Source organism: Macaca thibetana, chromosome 3 (assembly GCF_024542745.1).
Source record: "Macaca thibetana thibetana isolate TM-01 chromosome 3, ASM2454274v1, whole genome shotgun sequence".
NCBI classification, from domain to species: Eukaryota; Metazoa; Chordata; class Mammalia; order Primates; family Cercopithecidae; genus Macaca; species Macaca thibetana.
In genome coordinates this window covers 130,514,814-130,536,326 of record NC_065580.1, presented here as the reverse complement: position 1 = coordinate 130,536,326, position 21,513 = coordinate 130,514,814, and the positions used below count along the sequence as shown (strand labels likewise).

The window sequence follows — 21,513 nt, the reverse complement described above, 5'->3', positions numbered from 1 at the left end:
TAAATGGGAAGCAAGGGAGGGCTTTTGTTTATAGTAGAATGCTGAAGGTAAATGTGGAAGGAGTGGTACAGTTACAAAAATCAATATTTTACAATCAATAAAACATTTTATCAGGCAGGAACCATCAATAAGTGCTAAATCTATGGGGAAATTTTGGTAAGAAGTGAGATACTGCATTGTCTTATGGTACCTTTTCATAGATAGCTTATTAGGTGCAAAGGAGAGAAACAGAAGAACTGGGTAAAAGTTGTTGGCTGAACAAAATCATCACCACTAATGAGGGAGACATGGACACCAGGTACCAAGTGTGACACTCTGAAAAGGACACACCGCCAACGCAGTATTCCATCTGAGGATGTACAACTTCAATCTAGCCACAAGGAAAAATCAGGCAAATATAAAACAAAAAACATTTCCTTTTTTTTTGAGATAGTCTCGCTCTGTTGCCCAGACTCAACTGCAATGGCATAATCACGGCACACTGCAGCCTTGACCTCCTGGGCTCAGATGATCCTTCCACCTTAGCCCCCTAAGTAGCTGGGACTACAGGTTCGTGCCATCACGCCTAGGAAATTTTTCTGTTTTTCAATAGTGATGGGGTCTCACTATGTTGCCCAGAGTGGTCTTGAACTCCTGGGGTCAAGGGATCCACCTGCCTCAGCCTCCCAAAGTTCTAGGATTACAGGTGTAAGCCACTGCACCTCACCAAGAAATATTTCTATTAAAAGAAAGGGAAGGGGGGAAACTGTATTCTTTCAAAATAGCAACATCATAAAAGACAAAGGAAGACTGTGGAATTGTTCCAAATTGAAGGTGACTACAGAGACATGAGAAGAAAATGTAGTATCTGCCTAAATTAGGGATTGGGTAACTGTGGCTGGTAGGCCCAATCTGGCCACATTTAACTCACAAACCTGTTTTAAGGACAGTCTTTGCATTTTTAAGAGATTGTAAAATGAGTAAACAAGCAAAGAATGTCTGACAGAGACTATATGTGCCTTGCAAACCTCAAATATTTACTTTATATAAAAATTAAAATATTTACTTTATATCTTTTTTTTTTTGAGATGGAGTCTCACCCTGTCGCCCAGGCTGGAGTACAGTCGCCCAGGCTCGACTCACTGCAACCTCCACCTCCCGGGTTCAAGCGATTCTCCTGCCTCAGCTTCCTGAGTACCTGAGATTACAGGCCCCTGCCACCACACCCAGCTAATTTTAGTATTTTTATTAGAGATGGGGTTTCGCTATGTTGGCCAGGCTGGTCTCGAACTCCTGACCTCAAGTGATCTGCCCGCCTCAGCCTTCCTCCCAAAGTGCTGGGATTACAGGCATGAGCCACCACACCCGGCTCATATTTTCTTTATAAACAAAGTTTGCTGACTCCTGCAGAGTAGATCTTGAACTGGAGGGGGAAGTGCTATAAAGGACATTACAAGTTGAACTGACAAAATGTGAATATGGATAGTAGATTAAAGTCATGTATCAGTTTACAGTTTTGAAGTTGATAACTGTATTGTGGTTATAAGAGACAATATTCCTAGTCTTAAGAAATTCACACTGAAACATTTAGGGCAAAGGACCATGACCAATGCAACATTTCCTCAAATGGCTCAGAAAAGACAGATGTGTGCATGTGTATGCTGGGGGACTGGGGGCGGGGGGCGGGGGTGCGGAAGGGAGGGAGAGAGAGGGAGAGAGAACAAGAGCACGAGAGAGAGCAAGAGAACAAGCAAATGGCAGAAAAATGGTAACAGGTGATTTTGCAAATCTGTGTCCTTTGTTCTATTTTTATCATCGTACTTTTTTGTAAATTTGAAATAATTTCCAAGTTTAAAACAAAAGAAAAAGAAAGAAGGAAGGAAAGAAGGGAATACAGGCTCTGGAGTCAGATGCCAGGGCTTAAATCCCATTTCTCCTCCTTACTGGCTGTTTCATCTTGGGCAAGTTACTGAACCCCTTGAGGTGTCAATTTCTCATCCATAAGACAGAGGTCAGGCTGGGCGTGGTGGCCCATGCCTGTAATCCCAGCACTTTGGGAGACTGAGACAGGCGTATCACTTGGGGTCAGGAGTTCGAGACCAGCCTGGCTAACATGGTGAAACACCATTTCTACTGAAAATACAAAAATTAGCCAGTGTGGTGGCTCACACATGTAGTCCCAGCTACTCAGGAGGCTAAGGCAGGAGAAGTGCTTGAAGCGGGGAGGCAGAGGTTCCAGTGAGCCAAGGTTGCATCGCTGCACTCCAGCCTGTGCAACAGAGCAAGATTCCATCTTTAAAAAAAAAAAAAAAAAAAAAAAAAAAAAAAAACAGAGGTCTCGATAGTACCTACCTTACAGGGATGCTGTGAGGATTTAAAAATACACTTGACAGTGTCTGTCACATATTAAGCATTTGCCAAATTAGGTGGTTTTATAAAAATAACAATAACTGAAGCAGCAATAACTGAATCATGCTATGAGCTAGGTGCTGTGTTAAGTGTTTCATAGCAATGGCCTTGGCTAGCAATATGCCCATTTTCCAGATGAAAAGCTAAAAAGAGATAAGGGCCAAGATTAAAGCCCTCTAATCAATCTGACTCCACATGTAATCTCTTCTCATTCATCACACTACAGAAAGAGGAAAGAACTTGCACAAAGTCACCTAGTTAACAAGTGGTGGTGTAAGATTTGTGCCAAGTCTACTTTGCAATTAACCCTGTGGCTTTCCATTCTTCATGTCTGAGCACTGAGTCCCTTGCTGCACAGCCTGGTGTCCAGAACTCAGCAGGCACTCAATAAACACTCAAAGAACTGAATTGGCTTGAATGAGACGGTTGCTATTGATTTCATCTATCCTCATGGGAATAGAGAAGAAATCTTACAGACTGAAGTAAAGTATTAGACTAAAATTAAATTGTCCTGTTTTAAATGTTCCTTTGAATACTGCCAATGGTTTCGAAAGATGCCCTGTAGTATACAAAAGATCAATGGACTAGAGGGAGAGAAGGCTGTGATTCTAGTTTGACACAGCCATTTAAGCCAGTCTCTTCACCGTTCAGACCTCAGTTTCCATATGGTAAAACTGAGAGGGTTAAATCACATATTTCAAATACCTCAGGAGAGATCTGATCCTAGGCTTGACTTCATTTCTAGAAATAATCTTCTAAATACAACATATAGAACGCAATCACAGGTAACAAGGCACGGGAGAAGACAAGGCAACATGAATGAGAACCTGCAGAAATGACAGACAACAGACACACGGCCACAGAAACTTTAGACATTGGAATTATCAGATGCAAACCATAAAACAACTCACTTCCAGTACTCAAGAAGATAAAACCCAAGCTTGAAAACTTCAGCAGGGAAATAGAAATTATACAAAATAGCATTTTTGAAATAAACAAACCAAGCAGAAATTACACAATTAAAAAACATGAAATCTAAAGTTAAGAAATTAATGGTTGAATTTAATAGCATAGGAGACACAGCTGAAGCAAAACTTAGTGAACTGGAATATGAATCAATAGAAACTACCCAAAATGAAACATGGAGAGATGGAGAGACAAAAGCAAAAAAATACAAATGAGAAGGCAAGAGATACAAAAAACTAAATATAGTGACGTCTAACATATGTTTAATTGGAGTCCCAGAGGAGAAAATATAATGAGAAAGAATATATATTTAAAGAAATAAAGACTAAGAAATTTTCCAGAACTTCTCCAGAAAATTAATAAATTATTTCAGTGGCCCACCTCTATCAAGAACTGGATTTTTCCTTTGCTAGGAGTTATTTACTTAAGAAAGATACTAGATTCATGTACTTGTTCTATCTAATAAAAGGACTAAAGGGGGAAAATGGAAATAGTGTTATAAACTAAAATCCCAAACAAAATTCTCCAGATGCCAAGATTCAAGCAATCTAAAATTTGATAGATACCTCAATATTGCTTCTGACAGCTAGAAACTCATATGGGGACTATTTACTATTTTAGCTTTTCCCTGTCATTCCAGGAAAGGACTAGACGTTATCACAAGGATATTTTGCTTTGTTTTGTTAGCATGCACCTTCTAAAAACTGCAAACCAGAAAGTACTTCAAGATGTCGAGAGGAGGGCTAAACAAGAAGCAATTTCACACAGAAAAGGGTTTATGAGCCCAGCAGACAGAATTTAGTGCTTTCTTATTTTTGTTTTAGGAAAGGTAGTAAACAAGCAAATAATACGTATAACAATGTAAGAGGAAAATAAAGAGAGAAGAGAAGGAAAGAACAGCAGGGTCGGGGAACAGAAGAATCCATGTTTGAGTTATTCTTACCTTTTTGTGTGCTATCAGGAGGCAATTAGAGTGTTCGTGTTCACATGCAATTTCATAGTCAGGGATCAGATCCACCAGCTCGCGGACAAACTGTACCACTTCCTCATGCCAGGGCACATGCGCCATGGTAAGACTGCTTGCTGAACTTTCTCCGCAGTAGGTAACACCCTGTGGAAACAGTATAACCATCAGAGATGACTACAGACCTACCTGCATGTCATAGAAGAAGACTTTCAGAGCCAGAAAGCCTTCTTGAGGTCATCCAATGCAATCCAGTCCGCATTTTACAGTGAAGGAAGTGAACATAGAGACGATAAAATCTGCTTAGGAGACCATACAAGTAGCTACTGACAAAGACAGCAGGCCGATGCTCTCGCTACTCGATGACATTGCTGGGGCTTAAGTACCTGTGCTTTCTACAGTTGTCACAATCTATGCTGTCTGGTCACAATAATGTATTTTAATCAACAGCATGTTTTTTGATTCAGATTCATCTGTGCACTATAACTGAGGAATTCTGAAGGGGTTATCACCCCTTAGGATAATAATGGGGACATAGTGGACACTCACAAAAATTCACTGACCAAGTAATTGATACACTGGGAAAATAAGCTGAGCTTCCATTTTCTAGTATAATTGAGATTGAAACTGGCAAACTTTTTCCTTAAAGTGCCAGGTAAGGATCCCTTTAAAATTATTATTATTATTATTATTATTATTTTGAGACAGAGTCTTGCTCTGTCGCCCAGGCTGGAGTGTAGTGGCGCGATCTCGGTTCACCACAACCTCCACCTCCTGGGTTCAAGAGAGTCTCGTGCCTCAGCCTTCCGAGTAGCTGGGATTACAGGCGCCTGCCACCACGCCTGGCTAATTTTTGTACTTTTAGTAGAGATGGGGTTTTGCCACGTTGACCAGGCTGGTCTTGAATTCCTGGCCTCAAGCAATCTACCTGCCCCAGCCTCCCAAAAGTGCTGGGATCACAGGTGTGAGCCACTACACCTGGCCTAAAATTATTCTTTAAGGAATTCATTTTGTAATGCACTTTGAATGTGGTTGTATAGACAATCATGTCAAAAGGGAAATATATTTGTGTATGCACCTATATACCTTTACACACAACTACATACACACATGTATTTGACCAACATAGAAATTCTTCTTAAGTACAACTGCAGAAAGATAAACTGTCTAACTCTTGGACTCTCTAACAGCCCAGGCATACAAGAGCCCAAAATTTCATAACTAAATTCTCTATTTGGTAAATTACATAATGGTAAATGATTACTTTTCTAATAATAAAAGATTTATCTTATTTCTTGAGATAAATCTTAACTCTGTGAGCTCTTCAAATACTCACAAATCAAACTTTTCTCAACAACTTGTTTGAATATCCCAGAAATGATTCTGCTAAGTGGGGAATAACTGGGGGGGACTGGGAGAAAGGCATGTGCACCCCTCATACACATTCTCTCTCACACACACACAGAAACACATACCAATACATATAAAGACAGGACTCACACACACATACCACAGACAATTTGGATAATGCAGAATGACACATTTTATTTTATTTTATTTTATTTTATTTTGGATACAAGAGTCTCATTCTTGTTGCCCAGGCTGGAGTGCAGTGGTGTGATCTCAGCTCACTGCAGCCTCCACCTCCTGGGTTGAAGCGATTCTCCTGACTTAGCCTCCCAAGTAGCTGGGAATACAGGCACGTGCCACCATGCCCAGCTAATTTTTGTATTTTTAGTAGAGATGGGGTTTCACCATGTTGGCCAGGGCTGGTCTTGAACTCCTGACCTCAAGTGATCTGCCCATCTCGGCCTCCCGTGTGCTGGGATTACAGGCGTGAGCCACCGTGCCTGGCCAACACTGAATTTTTAAAAACCAACAAATGACCAGAGTGACCCTGACCCTGATGGCAGAGCTGGGACCTGGATGAAGATTCACATGAGCTTTGCCAAACACTCGACTCAAGACAGCTGTTCAGAAAGATTACTGGTGCACTAAACTGAGATGGCCTTTGTGGAATATAAACCACAGCCACCCCGCATAATTACAATAAACAAGAGAATCTTCTCAGCTTGCCCAGTGATTTAGAAGATTCATTAAACAGAGTTGGAGCTGAAACTGTGCCCTAAAGAGTTAAAGAAACCAACGACTAACAGAAATTCTTGTGTTTGCAGGATGGCAGTATAAGAAAATAAACAACTTGCTAAAATGCTGAAACTCCCTCTGCTTGTGAGATTAAAAAAAAAACTGGCTGAAATTGGTTGGAACCAACATGGCCAATGGAGTCTGAGTAGAAAGAGCTTGCTGACGTCACAGCCCAAATTTCCAACACATTTCATACTAACTCTGCCTGAATTTGCATATATAATCCATGAGGAAGCATGATGAAATAGACAACTGCGCGTGTCCAAGGACTTTTCAGATCTCCCCTTTCCTTCCACTAATCACTTACTAATCCGAGAATCCATCTCCTGATAAAATCATTGCCTTAAAGCCTGCACAGGAAGACAAATTTGAGCTGGACTTAGTGTCTCTTTATTAGCTGACTTGCAATAAAAAAGGTTTTTTTTCCCCCTCAAAAACCCTATGTCAATTAGTATTGGCTTCCAGAGCATCAGGCAGTGAGCCCCTTTTGCTCAGTAACAGAGCTTAAGGTGAAGAAAAAAAGGCAAATAATGACATGGTTCAAGCAATCATTATGAAAGCATGGCTGAAAAACTGCTAGCCTTACCCAAGTGCATAAAAAACATGAAAATGATTTATTGATAAGCCAAATTAGTCATAAAAGTGTACTCTACCTCAATTTAAATACTGCTTATATGTGGATTACACAAACCACCATGTATGCAGTAGCTACTTCAAAGGACTTCCTTTTTAATATTTAAAAAGTTAGTTCACTGAATCACAGAGTTGTTAGATAAGATCTTGTCTTCGTGGGAACAGCTTTTGAAAATATTTTAATATTTTATTACACAGCAAAAATAGCCATGAAACACTGAGGGGAGATTTAGTTTGGGAATGGAATGAGAGAATGCCTGCTGTGGTTCATTATCATGACTCCACCATTCCTTACGACTCTATGATGCTTTATGGTATTTTCACATAACATTTCTCATTTTAGCCAGATAAAACCCTTTGAGGAGGCTAGGCACAGTGGCTCATGCCTGTAATCCCAGTTCTTTGGGAGGCTGAGGCGGGCAGACCACTTGAAGTCAGGAATTCGAGACCAGCCTCATCAACATGGTGAAACCCCGTCTCTATTAAAAATACAAAAATTGGCTGGGCACGGTGGTGCTCACCTGTAATCCCAGCTACTTGGGAGGCTGAGGCAGGACAATCGCTCGAACCTGGGAGGCGGAGATTACAGTGAGCTGAGATCGCGCCTCTGCACTCCAGCCCGGGCAACAGAGCGAGACTCTGTTTCAAAACAAAACAAAACAAAACCCAAACAACGACAACAACAAAATCCTCTGAGGGAAGCAGTCCTGGGTAACTTCCTGAGTCAATCACAGAGCCAGAGCCTGCACTGTGACAGAAATGCTCTGGGCAGAAAATGGTCTTGGTGACTTAGAGTGGGGGTCACCTCAGGGACCCCGAGCTCTCACTTAGTTAGGCACCCAATGGCTCTGTCTGGTGTTCTCTCTGCTGTGACTGCCCCACTTCATCCTACCCTCTAGTCTACTGATGGCTTGTCCTGACTTTATTCCTGAGCACAGAATTATCTAAAAAACTTTCTCTTCATATCACAGCTGTCTGCCACCTTCTCACCCACTCTCACCCTCACCCCCAACTCCATTTATCAGAAGCAGCAAGTTTTTCGCCCAAAACTCTGAATAAAGAACAGTCTGAAGAAAACAGATGGGTACAGCGTGGTGATGGAAAAGCCAAGTCACTCACGCCAGAATCTGCAGGCTGAGGAGTGACAAGCAGACCCGACCCCAAGAATGTTCGTGAAGAACAGGACCATTTATACATCTTTGGAGTCTGCAGTGAAAAGCATAACCTACACTTTTACAACCTGGTGGCTTTCGGACCCACCCCACTGCCCTAGGAGATGGGGGTTGCTATACTGTGGATATCTGAGCCTTCAAACCTCATGCTGAAATGTGATCCCCAGTGTTGGGGGTGGAACCCAATGGGAGGTGTTCGGGTCACAAGGGCAGTGTCCATTTGTCTGTCTCTCTGTCTGTCCATCTGTCTCTTTCTCTGCCTTCTGCCATGATTGAAAGCGGCCTGTGGCCCTCACCACAAGCAGCTGCTGGCACCAGGCTTCTTGCAGAGCCTGCAGAACCATGAGCCAATAAACCTCCTTTCTTTAGAAATTACACAGCCTCAGGTATTCTTTTATAGCGATGCAAACAGACTAAGACGGGGCCATAAAGTCCTCCTCACTGGCTGCTTGGAGAGTTTGCCTTGGGATTCATGGTCTGTGGGAAGAGCAGTATTACGCTGGTTTGACTATTTGATATCCTAATTAAACCAACTGGGTGTCAAAAGACTCCTGATACTGTTTTTGTTCCCCATAGTTTGATGAGAAAAGAAATAATGACTTTATGATTTTTTTCTCCCACAATATACCCCAAATACTTCATTCCTTTATCCTAAAAATGCTTCAATAACTCCCCTTTAAACCAGCCCAAGCTTCTCACCACGGCACGAGGCCTTCCTCACCTGCCTCTGTAGCTTGCGCTAACAATGGACCATCAGCCATTCAAGCCCCTGTCTTTTGGCCATATGCACAAGTAACTCTAGAGCTGGACTGCCCACTCAGCATCCTGTCTGCACCTGGCTAAAACGACCCATCAATTTTTTTAACCTCCATTCAGGAACCTCTACGCTATCTGACCCTGATCTTATCACATCCTGTGCAGTTATCTTTTACCAGGTAACTGGTACAACAAAGCGTCAAAACTCAGCCCTTCAAGGGCAGGGACTGTGTCTTGTTCCTCTTGGTACCCCAAATCAATCTATGCTAAATGAATGAAAAATCGAGTCAGACATTCTCCTATGACATTAAACTCCATAACTCTTTTCTAATCTAATACAAAATTTCATTCGCATTACTCAGGAGTTTTCTACTCCGTAACAGTTGTGAGCCAGCTGATAAACGCTGGTTAGGGACTGCTACGTACAAGAAAAAGTGACTGTATTCCTCACCTTTGTGGGAGAGAGTGAGGCTATGCTAAGACAATCATTTTGCAGGGTGCATTCTGCAAGAATTGAGCATTCCACACAGCTAGGGGGCTAACAGTAAGTAGTTTTAAACAATTTGACAACAAATAATTACAGAGCACTTCCTAGTCTCAAGGTGTAATGCTAGGCAGAGAACACACAGACAGTATTTCATTTACAAATGGATTGTATTACAAAAGTTTTCAGCAAGACAGATGGTTGTAACAGGAAACCTTTTCACAAGCAAGCAAGTAAATAATGACAAGGAAGATTCTCAGGCTAGCAAATAAAGGCCTCTTTAAGCCTAATGAAGCTAAGATACATGCTAATTTACAAGGAATATAGCAGAAAAATATTTTACAAGAGTGGTAAAGAAAGAAAAGAGGAAATCGATATGATAAAGAAATAGCCTCTATTGATTTCGTTTAAATAAATGTGCTTAATGGAGAGTGATCTAAAAACTTAACTGAATCTGGGCATACATTACCCCATTGAATTCGCAAAACAAACTTATTAAAGAGACATTCTTATTCTAATTTTAAGATTGACAGAATTTAGGCTCAAAGAGGATGAATAACCTGTCTTAGGCTACACTGGCACATTTTAGGTAGGTATCAAAACTGGGCACTGCCTCTCGCCCCACGAGACTCCAGTAAGTGCAGACTATGGGAGACCCCAGATCTGACATGCACACACGCACATGCACAAACACAACACACACACATGCACACAAACACCACACACATGCACACACAACACACACGCACATGCACGAGCACAACACACACACATATATGCACACACATAACACATACAACAATGCACAAACATGCACACACACAAAACACACACACACACCACACACATGTACACACCACACACACACACACACACACACACGCGCGCGTCAGGGAGGAAAGATGCCGAGGGCATGCCTGGCCATGACGCCACTCCCGCATTTACAATCGCCCTTCCTGACCCAAGGGTGTTCATGCTACCATTTCTATGACCAAAGTTAAGATGATTTTTCCTTTGACTCACACATGAGAAACTGCACACAGGGTAGATAGAAAAAGGAAGGCAGAGTTTCCTAAATTCAATTAGGTTAGTGCTACAAGCAAAATGAGAAAAAGAAGTTGAATAGGGAGACATACACATGTCAGAAACCTTCCTCAAACTGGATTTAGGAATTTGTCAACAGTTCAGCACAGTACTCTGAATGCACACACACACACGTATGTGTGTGTTTCCATTTTAAAGTCAAAGAACTTAATAACAAAAAGATAAGCAACTCAACTGAAATACAAAGGGTATGAACAGCATTGTGTCTGCGTCTGCAGGGAGCTTGAGGCATATCCATGAATCCAGGGCCAATTTGTATTATTGATTTTACATCTTGGGAGCATTTATATGACCTTGAGGTACTATAATATTAAATTTGAATTCCAAGGCTGTTTGAGGGTAAGGCCCTGGAGAGAATTTTCCTTTTTACCAAGAGCACGGGTATGGAACAAACATTCCAAGTGTTACTGTGTCCATGGGTAAGTTTTTCCCTAATCCATCCTTTCACTGAAGGTGAAAGGGCCTAGTCTTCTGTCCTTTAAACCCAAGTCCTGTCTACGGGGACCATGGAGTACTTTCAGAATGGTTTCTTTTCTTCTAGCTCCAAGAGTGTCTCCCTTACGGCCATGACAGATATGCACCTTCCCAAACGTATGGTTTTCATAACAGATTCACTTCTAAGTGTTTATCCTTAGAGAGGTTTGAGGTTATAGCCTACCATATTGCTAGTTTTTGGGTTTTTTTTTTGAGACAGAGTCTCACTCTGTCGCCCAGGCTGGAGTGCAGTGGTGCGATCTCCACTCACTGCAAGCTCCGCCTCTCAGGTTCACGCCATTCTCCTGCCTCAACCTTCCAAGTAGCCGGGACTACAGGTGCCCGCCACCGCACCCGGCTAATTTTTGTATTTTCAGTAGAGCGGGGTTTCACCGTGTTAGCCAGGGTGATCTCGATCTCCCGACCTCGTGATCCGCCCATCTCGGCCTCCCAAAGTGCTGGGATTACAGGTGTGAGCCACCGCGCCCGGCCTTATATTGCTAGTTCTTATCAAATGTTTTATGGAGAGGCCTTATTATTGTTGTTGTTATTTATCTATCTATCTATCTATCTATCTATCTATCTATCTATCTATCTATCTATTTATTTATTTATTTTGAGACAGAGTCTTGCTCTTTTGACCAGGCTGGAGTACAGTGGCATGATCTCAGCTCACTGCAGCATCTGCCTCCTGGGTTCAAGTGATTCTCATGCCTCAGCCTCCCGAATAGCTGGGATTATAGGCACCCGCCACCATGCCCAGCTAATTTTTGTGTTTTTAGTACAGACAGGGTTTCACCATGTGGCCAGGCTGGTCTCGAACTCCTGACCTCAAGTGATCCACCTGCCTCAGCCTCCCAAAGTGCTGGGATTACAGGCATGAGCCACTAGGCCCAGGTAATAATTTTTAAAACTCCTCTATTTTAGAAATTTTTAACTTTAATTAATAAGACAACAACAACAAAAAGATGTCTTTCCAGACATTCTGTAGTTTAACCCTATTGAACAGGAAAAGCATGCCTTCTCCATTTACTTATTCCATTTGTCTTTTGAATTACAAACCAATGCATGCTCATTGCAATAATCCACACAATATATAATTACAAAATGTAAAATTAATAAACCTTCCCCCCTTCTCTCAAATAGATAACTGTTAACAATCTCACATATATCCTTCCATACTTTTCTTACATAAATACATCTGAACATACAACATTGAAAATGCAATCAACGATTTAAAATAAAAATTAAAATAAAAAAAGAAAATGGAATTGCATAATAAATATTATTCTAGAATTTGTTTTGCCTCTTAGTAGCAGTATGCTATATTCTGTAAACATCCTTTTGCCACTACAGCATCAAAGGAAGACATCTCATTAACTTGCTAGACGAATGACAGGTAAGTTAACAAAGCATGAGACTAACCCTCTAGTGACCAGGCATTTCACATTCATTGCAGGACCCTTCTCCCTGGGGTCTTCTATGAAAGATCTGACATGACTGAATGTGCCTCCCTCTGATGTAACATGAACTGTTATTTATTACATTATATTTTATCATCAAAAATTTAATTTTAAGCCAGGCACGGTGGCTCACGCCTGTAATCCCAACACTCTGGGAGACCAAGGCAGGCGGATCATCTGAGCTCAGGAGTTCAAGACCAGCCTGGGCAACATGACAAGACCCTGTCTCTACAAAAAGTACAAAAATTGGCCAAGCATGGTGGTGTACACCTGTAATCCCAGCTATTTGGGTGGCAGAGGCATGAGAATTGCTTGAACGTGGGAGGCAGAGGTTGCAGTGAACCGAGATTGTGCCACTGTGCTCCAGCCTGGGAGACAGAGTTAGACCCTGTCTCAAAAAAAAAAAAAAAAAAAAAAATTAATTTTGGTTATACATTTCTCCAAGAGTTTTCAATTATAAAATCTCTCAGAGTAGGTCATTTTACTTTTATAGATTTTTGCCTATTTTCAATAAAACATTCATTTCCCAAATAGCACATACATATAAAATTTTTCATCTCCAGTGCTTTAACAAGGCCTATCACATGGAGAGATCTCAAAAATATTGTTGAATGCAAGGACAAAATAATAAAATGGAAAATTTGAAAGAAAACTTTGTTGTTAATAGCATCTTAGCTAGGCTGGGTGCAGTGGCTCATGTCTATAATCCCAGCACTTTGGGAGGCTAACATAGGAGGACTGCTTGAGGCCAGGAGTTCAAGACCAGCCTGGGCAACACTGTGAGACCCCATTTCTATAAATACAAAAATGTTTTAAATTAGCCAGGCGTCGTGGTGTGCGTCTGTCATCCAGCTACTTGGGAGGCTGAGGTGGGAGGATCACCTGAGCCCAGGAGCTGTAGGCTGCTGTGAGCCATGATTGCACCACTGTACTCCAGCCTGGGCAACTGAGCAAGACTGTCTCAGAAAAACGAAACAAAACACATCTCAGCTATAGACAGAAGGCTTTATCTATTTCCTAATGATGTTCATAGTTTGGTGAACCAAGTAATATCCACCAGAGAATTATACTATTTAAAGAAAGCTGTCTTTCTTTAAAAAATACTTCTTTAAAATTATGCTATTTAAAGAAAGCTGTCTTTCTTTAAAAAATAATGCTGGCTGATTTTTTTTTCAGATTTAAAATACCTGTTCTTTATAGAAAAACATGACTACAAAAGTAAGAAAGGAGAGGGGAGAGGCGGGGCAGGGGGGAAGAAAGGAGGGAAATGAAAAAAGGGGAGATCCAGCCAAGCTGCTTTATTATAATAGAGGTTTTACTGCAACATAATTTGAGGCAGCATTCTTTAATAGCTAAATCGTAAATTGAAACACCACTAATCTCTGATGTTGGCAAGGTTTGCTTAAGCTGACACATATTTTCAGGGGCAGTTTGTATCTTTGCATCATTAGAGCTCTTGCCAAGAGTAGCCTTTTGAAATTAAGAGCAATTTCGAGTGTCTTCAGCCTGACCAGAGATAAAATGTTACATACTCAGACAGGAGTATTTCATCTGTTCCCATCTCCCCACACCTCTAGAGCAACACCAAAAGCTAAACTCACCAAAAGACAGCTGTAAAACCTCTGATATGACACAGAGAGCGTTCAGTTTCAGAGCCATAAACGGAAATGAGCAGAGCTGGCTTTCCCAGACAGGGTACATTTTCTCATCACTTCTCTTGTCTTGTGGACTCTTAGTTGCCCAAAAAAGCCATTACTTCCAATCATTATTTCTAGTCCTATCTTATCCCTGAAATTTTGAGCTTATAAAACCTACGATCTATTTAAACTTCTACTCGGATATTTAAAAGATATCTCAAATTTAACGTAGCCAACAGGGAGCTCAAAATTTCTCCCCAAATATGTCCCCTTTTCCCTCCTGGTTTCCTGTATCTCAGCAAACAGTTTCACCATCCACGCAATGGCTTAAGCCAAAAACCCAGGTGCTATTCTTGATTCTTTTTTCTTTCAGCTCATACCTATAATCTAGCAAAAAGTTTCATTTGTTCTGCTTCCAAAACGAATCCTAAATGCACCCACTGCTCTCCAGCCCTAGTCCCACTGACCTTCCCCAAACCATCTCTTGCTTGGACTAACCACTCACTTCGTGACTGTTCTGCCTACTCTACTGCCCTCTACAACCAAGCCATGCTGCAACAGTGGGGTGATCTTTTAAAATCACAAATCAGATTGCATCTCTCCCCAGCTTCACGCCCTTTCGTAGTGCACCTATATTTAAAAAGCTTACCATCAAACTTAGTTTAAAATCCAACCCCCTATCTTTGCTTGAAAGGCCTCCTAAAAGCTGCCCCAGCCCACTGCTCTGATTCATCCTGTGCCACTGCCAACCTCAGCTGCTCTACTAGGATAGCACAGGACCTCCGTGGACTAGCACCACCTGCCCGGAATGCCCTTACCCCAGGCTTTTGCTGACCACTTACATATCAGTTTTTAAAATATCATCTCAGGCCGGGCGTGGTGGCTCAAGCCTGTAATCCCAGCACTTTGGGAGGCCGAGACGGGTGGATCATGAGGTCAGGAGATCGAGACCATCCTGGCTAACACAGTGAAACCCCGTCTCTACTAAAAAATACAAAAAAAAAACTAGCCGGGCGATGTGGCGGACGCCTGTAGTCCCAGCTACTCGGGAGGCTGAGGCAGGAGAATGGCGTGAACCCGGGAGGCGGAGCTTGCAGTAAGCTGAGATCCAGCCACTGAACTCCAGGCTGGGCGACAGAGCAAGCCTCCATCTCAAAAAAAAAAAAAAAAAAAAAAAAAAAAAAAAAAAAAAAAATGTCATCTCAGGCCCAGCACGGTAGCTCTAATCCCTGTAATCTCAGCACTAATCCCTGTAATCTCAGCACTTCGGGAGGCTGAGGTGGGTGGATCATTCAAGGTCAGGAATTCGAGACCAGCCTGGGCAACATGGTGAAACCCCGTCTCTATTAAAAATAGAAAACTTATCCAGGTGTGGTAGTGGGCAGCTGTAGCACCACCTACTTGGGAGGCTGAGGGAGGAGAATCGCTTGAACCTGGGAGGCGGAGGTTGCAGTGAGCCAAGATCGTGCCACTGCACTCCAGCCTGGGTGACAGAGCAAGACTCCATCTCAAAAAAACAATAAAATAAAATAAAATAAAATAAAATGTCATCTCAGAAAAGCTTCTCTAAAACAGTCAACCACCATATCTAGTAAAATAATATATGCATTTACCCTTTGACCCAGCAATACACTCATAGGTATCTATCCCAAAGAAACACTTGCAAAAATATGAGAGGCAAGCAGACATTATGTGACTCCTGATTGGAGTATACAAGACCACCAGTGAAATATTCCTGAAATATAAAACAAACCCACACACACATGTACTGCTGAATGTAATCAATCTTCTCTTGATCTAACTATAGGCACCGATCCACAGGAAATACAGGAAGCACAGGAACATGCAATCAACAGAATCTAAAATATAAACATAGGGCATCAGCCAAGATGCATGATCCATTTTATACAGCAAAGTGATTTCTAAGAGGATAAAAAAACCCATGGACGAGGAAATGAAAATTTTTGGGTATGAGCCCAGCACTCTGAATAACTGTTTGAAAAGAATACACATCAGCCAGGCACAGTGGTTCACACCTATAATCCCAGCACTTTGAGAGGCCGAGCCAGGAGGGTCGCTTGAGGCCAGGAGTTTGAGGCCAAACTGGGCAAAACAGTGAGACCTTCTCTTTACAAAAAAATAAAAATGAGCCAGGCACAGTGATGTGCACCTCTAGTCCCAGTTACTCAGGAGGCTGAGGCAGGAGGATTGCTGGACCCCAAGAGTTGGAGGCTGCAGTGAGCTACAATCACAGCACTGTACTCCCGCCTGGGTGACAGAGCAAGTCCCTGTCTCAAAATAAATAAAATAAAAATAACACAAAATAACATAACATAACATAAAAATGAAATAAAATAAGCATAGATATCTTTTAGGAATATATGCTGAAACAATTGTGGGTAAATGATTTAATTTTGGTGGTTTGCTTTAAAATAATCTGGGCTAAGAGCAGAGAAAATGGGTAAAGGTATAATTGAAACAACTCTGGATCCTGACTTGATCATTTTTGAAGGTGAGTGATGGGTGGATGGCGGTTCATTAGACCAATCTCTCTACTTCCGTATATGTCTGAAATAAAAGTTTATGTAAAAGCCAACCAATTACTCACCACCACACTATTTTATTTCTCAGCATATTCATGTCACTACATGGTTTTTAATGACTCATTTTGTGTCGACTGTCCATCCTCCCACTAAAACACTTGCTTTATAAGAGCAAGAGCTTGGTCTTCTTGACAGCTATTATCCCTAAGGCCTAGAACAATGCCAGGTTCTTGATGAATACCGACCATGAAATGAATACATCAATAAAATTCCTGGGACCTCTAGAGTTTTACAAGGTGTTAACTCCACCATGGCCAACGAAGCACCACGATTCTTTGTCACTCCACCATGGCCACCAGAGTGAGCAGGGGCTTACCTTCACTTCAATGAAGTCAGGATTCCCCAGAAACACGAGCTGCGCGTAGGCCTGGAGCTCATCCACGTTCCATGCTTTCACGAGCGTCAGTCTGTAGACAGTTCGTTGTTGCTAAAACAAAGGAAAAGACAACTTTGTTGTTATCTTGGTGGACGTCATCTCTTAACCTAGAGGGTTTCTCAAGCTTTTTCAACCCAGAGAACCCAGGATGGGCAAAACTCATCATGAACTTTTGTAAACTGAAGCTGTATTTTGAGGAAAGATGAAACAAAAATAAACACTATGATTCTAACATACCTTATGGAAGGCACAAGCGATACTGACATATATATTCTCTCCCCCACAGCACTTAAGGCTATGCCAGGCACCCAAAGGTTTCTTGACACAGACACACTGAACTACATTTAGTAAGGAATGATAAACTGACCAAACAGTGTTGGGCTACAAAAAATTAATTCAAATATCCTCTAGGCCTTCAGGTAATAATCACCCAAGTTGTTAGTGACAAGAATTGTTAATAAGTCCTGTCTTCTTTCCTACTCTCTCATTATTTAATGATCTCTTGGCATTTCTTACTGGCAGAAAAGGCACATGGATGGATTGTCAATGTTGCCATTTGTGTGCCATATAACCACAAGAGGGACTGGCTTGCTTTCTTTTCTTCTTTATTTTTTTAGAGCAGGGTCTCGCTCTGTGGTCCAGGCTGGAGCGCAGTGGTACAATCTTAAGTCACCACAGCCTCAATCTCCTGGACTCAAGTGATCCTCCTGCCTCAGCTTCCCAAGCAGCTGGGACTATAGGCACATGTCATCATGCCTGGCTAAGCTTAAAAAATTTTTTAGAGATGGGGTTTTGCTATGTTATCCAGGCTGGTCTCGAACTCTTGGCCTTAAGTGATGCTCATGCCTGAGGCTTCCAAAGGGCTGGGATTACAGGCGTACACCATTGTGTCAAGCTAGATTTCTGAAAATGTAATTAGACAATAGGCATTAAAGCCTTTAAAAAGCTTACACCCTGACTTTGTAGCTCCCTTTTAGAACCCAAAACAAATGATTAAAAATTCAAAGACATTAAAAAATCTCAGGACAATTTTTTTTTTTTTTTTTTTTGAGTCGGAGTCTCGCTGGAGCCCAGGCTGGAGTGCAGTGGCCGATCTCGGCTCACTGCAAGTTTCACCTCCCAGGTCCACGCCATTCTCCTGCCTCAGCCTCCCGAGTAGCTGGGACTACAGGCGCCTGCCACCTCGCCCAGCTAGTTTTTTTGCATTTTTTAGTAGAGACAGGGTTTCACCGTGTTAGCCAGGATGGTCTCGATCTCCCGACCTCGTGATCCGCCCGTCTCGGCCTCCCAAAGTGCTGGGATTACAGGCTTGAGCCACCGCGCCCAGCCGACAACATTATTAATAATGGCTTAAGACCGGGCATGATGGCTCATGCCTGTAATCCCAGCACTTTGGGAGGCCGAGGTGGGGGGATCACCTGAGCTAAGGAGTTTGAGACCAGCCTGGCCAACATGGTGAAACCCCATCTCTACTAAAAATACAAAAATGAGCCAAGCGTGGCGACACGCACCTGTAATCCCAGCTACTTGGGAGGCTGAGGCAGGAGAATCGTTTGAGCCTGGGAGGTGGAGGTTGCAGTGAGCTGAGATTACGGCCACTGCACTGAGACAGAGCAAGACCCTGTCTCAAAATAAATAAATAAATAAATAAATAAATAAATAAATAAATAAATAAATAAAAATAATAAGAAGAATGGCTTAAAATCTAAAGTGAGACCCACCCCTTGGGTAGGTGCAGGACCTGTGACTTGCCTGTAACCAACAGACTATGGCAAAGGTGATGGGATGTATGTGGTTCTATGTACATGATTACACGCATCTGTAGCAAATGCCCAGGTAACATCCAGGCTACCAACCCTCAAACCACACCTTAAGTAGCAATGCTCAAAATACTCAAGAAAAAAAAAAAAAAAAAGTAAAGTGAAAGGGATGCACAAAATGATACCAATCTTATTACTTTAGTCTATGTTTGAAAACTTCTAACATTTATAAAAAAGAAGAAACACTTGAAATCTTCATTGAAGAAAACTAACAGATCGTTAATAAGGAATATTAGGCAGCCACACCAGAAATTCATGTTTTCCAAGCATATTTACTCATATGTGTAAAGTTCCTTCTAAAATGCAGTATATCATGCAAGGAAAGACAGAAATCTTCCAGATTCCCTCTACATGCTTGTAATTCTTCCAATGCCAAAAGCTAACAAAAATAGTAGAAAACTGCAGACCAATCTCACTCATACGTACGTATGTAAAACTGTTATAGAAATTTCAGCAAGTAAAATTCAGCATTCTGCTAAACATTCCGGGAATGCAAAAACAATTCAATATTAGGCTATACAGTAATACAATTCATTATACTAGTAGTTCAACACAGAAAAACCACACAATCATCTTCATAGATACCCAAAGGTATTTGATATAGTTTAAAAGCCATCCCTGCTTTTAAAACAAAATAGAATGAGCAAATCAAATGCCACTTGGTAAATTCAGTAATTAAAAAAACACATCCTTAACATTAAAAAAAAAAAAATCCACAACATTCTCCAGTCAATAGTCAACACTATTCTTACTGGCTAAATAAACAGAGGGGCTGAGCGTGGTGGCTCACGCTTGTAATCCTAGCACTTTGGGAGGTCAAGGTGGGTGGCTCACTTGAGGTCAGGAGTTCGAGGCCAGACTGGCCAACGTGGTGAAACCTCATCTCTACTAAAAAACACAAAAATTAACTGGGCATGGTGGCAGGCACCTGTAATCCCAGCTACTTGGGAGGCTGAGGCAAGAGAATTGCTTGAACCCAGGAGGTGGAGATTGCAATGAGCCAAGATTGTGCCACTGCACTCTAGCCTGGGCAACACAGTGAGACTCTGTCTCAAATAAATAAATAAATAAATAAATAAATAAATAAATAAATAAAGAGATGCATTTCTATTTAGCTGGACTAACAGAAGAATTTCTACTCTTTCTTAAAAAAACACCTTTCTACAAGTTATGATCAAAGCAACAAGGCCAGGATAAGAATTACCGGAGGATATACAAAAAATAATTAATTATAAATAATATAACTGGTTTCTTGGAAACCTACGAGAATCAACTAAAAATGAGACTAGTCCAGTTACCAAATAAAAATATAAAAACCAACAGCTTTCCAAGCATACAGCAGTGAGTTAAATATGGACACTGGGGTCAGAATGAATCCCAACCCATGTACTAGATATCGTTACCTCTCTGTTCTTAGTTTCTGCCTGAATGTAGCATTTAGCACGTGGAATCTAGAACCAAGCTTGGCAGCAGTGTATCATACCAAGTATTAGCTATTATATGCCAGCAATCAGCAATTACAAAATTCAAGAGAAACCATATTCTACTTATAATTATAAAATACATCTATAAAATGGCTAGTGATTCAGCTGGGTGCAGTGGTTCATGCCTGTAATCCCAGCACATTGGAAAGCCAAGATTGGAGGATTACTTGAGGCCAGGAATTCGAGACCAGCCTGGGCAACATAAAGAGACCCCATCACTACAAAAAAATACAATAGCCGGGGATGGCTGAAGCAGGAAGATTGCTTGAGCTTGGAAGGCAGAGGTTGCAGTGAGCCATGATCACACCAACGCACTCCAGCCTGGGTGACAGAGCAAGACCCTGTCTCAAAAAAAAAAAAAAAAAAAAAAAATATAGATAGATAGATAGATAGATAGATAGATAGATAAAATATAAATGTCTAACGATTAAATTATGAAATAGCATGCAGGACAGTGAATAAAATAAACTTTTCTAAGAGACCTAAACAAAAACTCATCTACATGGAGAGCCATGATGGATTTATAAATATAATGTAATTCCAATGAGAGTTTACAATTCATCTGAACAAATAAACTGGCAACGGTAACCATAAAAATAATAGCAGGAGTTTGCAATTACTCAGCCCTTACTATGTGCCAGCTGCTGTTATAAAGTACTTTGTAGCTTGGCAAAGATTCCAATATTTGTCTAATCTTTACAACAAATCTCACAAAATAGATTATCTTCACTTTACACATACGAAGGTGAGGCTCACAGCTGTTAAGTAAATTGCCTGAAGTTATACAGCTGGAGAGCAGCAAAGCTGGGGTGTGAACCCAAGCAGTAGCGAGGTGGGAGACTGGCAGGACTTGTTTTCTGGTCACAACCCTGCTGACCAAAACAGGTCCAGACAGGATGAAGTGAAGAAACCAGCAGGAACCAGCAGATGGCCACTAGGGTGATCCCAAGACAGCCTTCTTGTTCATTAGCATAAGACACCCCCACCAGGGCCATGATAGTTTACAGATGCCATGCAACAACCCAGAAGTTACTGAATAACACA

The 21,513-nt window shown here is 41.5% G+C and overlaps 1 protein-coding gene across 1 annotated transcript in view; it reads right to left on the bottom strand.

The window, feature by feature from the left end:
- The window catches only part of LOC126950294 (S-adenosyl-L-methionine-dependent tRNA 4-demethylwyosine synthase TYW1), a 252,429-nt gene that overhangs the window by 39,111 nt on the left and 191,805 nt on the right, over positions 1-21,513 (bottom strand). Inside the window, exons 14-15 of the mRNA XM_050783563.1 lie at positions 17,106-17,216; positions 4,298-4,465 (exon numbers count right to left, since the gene is read on the bottom strand). Coding sequence (XP_050639520.1) covers positions 4,298-4,465; positions 17,106-17,216 — 279 coding nt within the window. The remainder of the gene's footprint in view (positions 1-4,297; positions 4,466-17,105; positions 17,217-21,513) is intronic.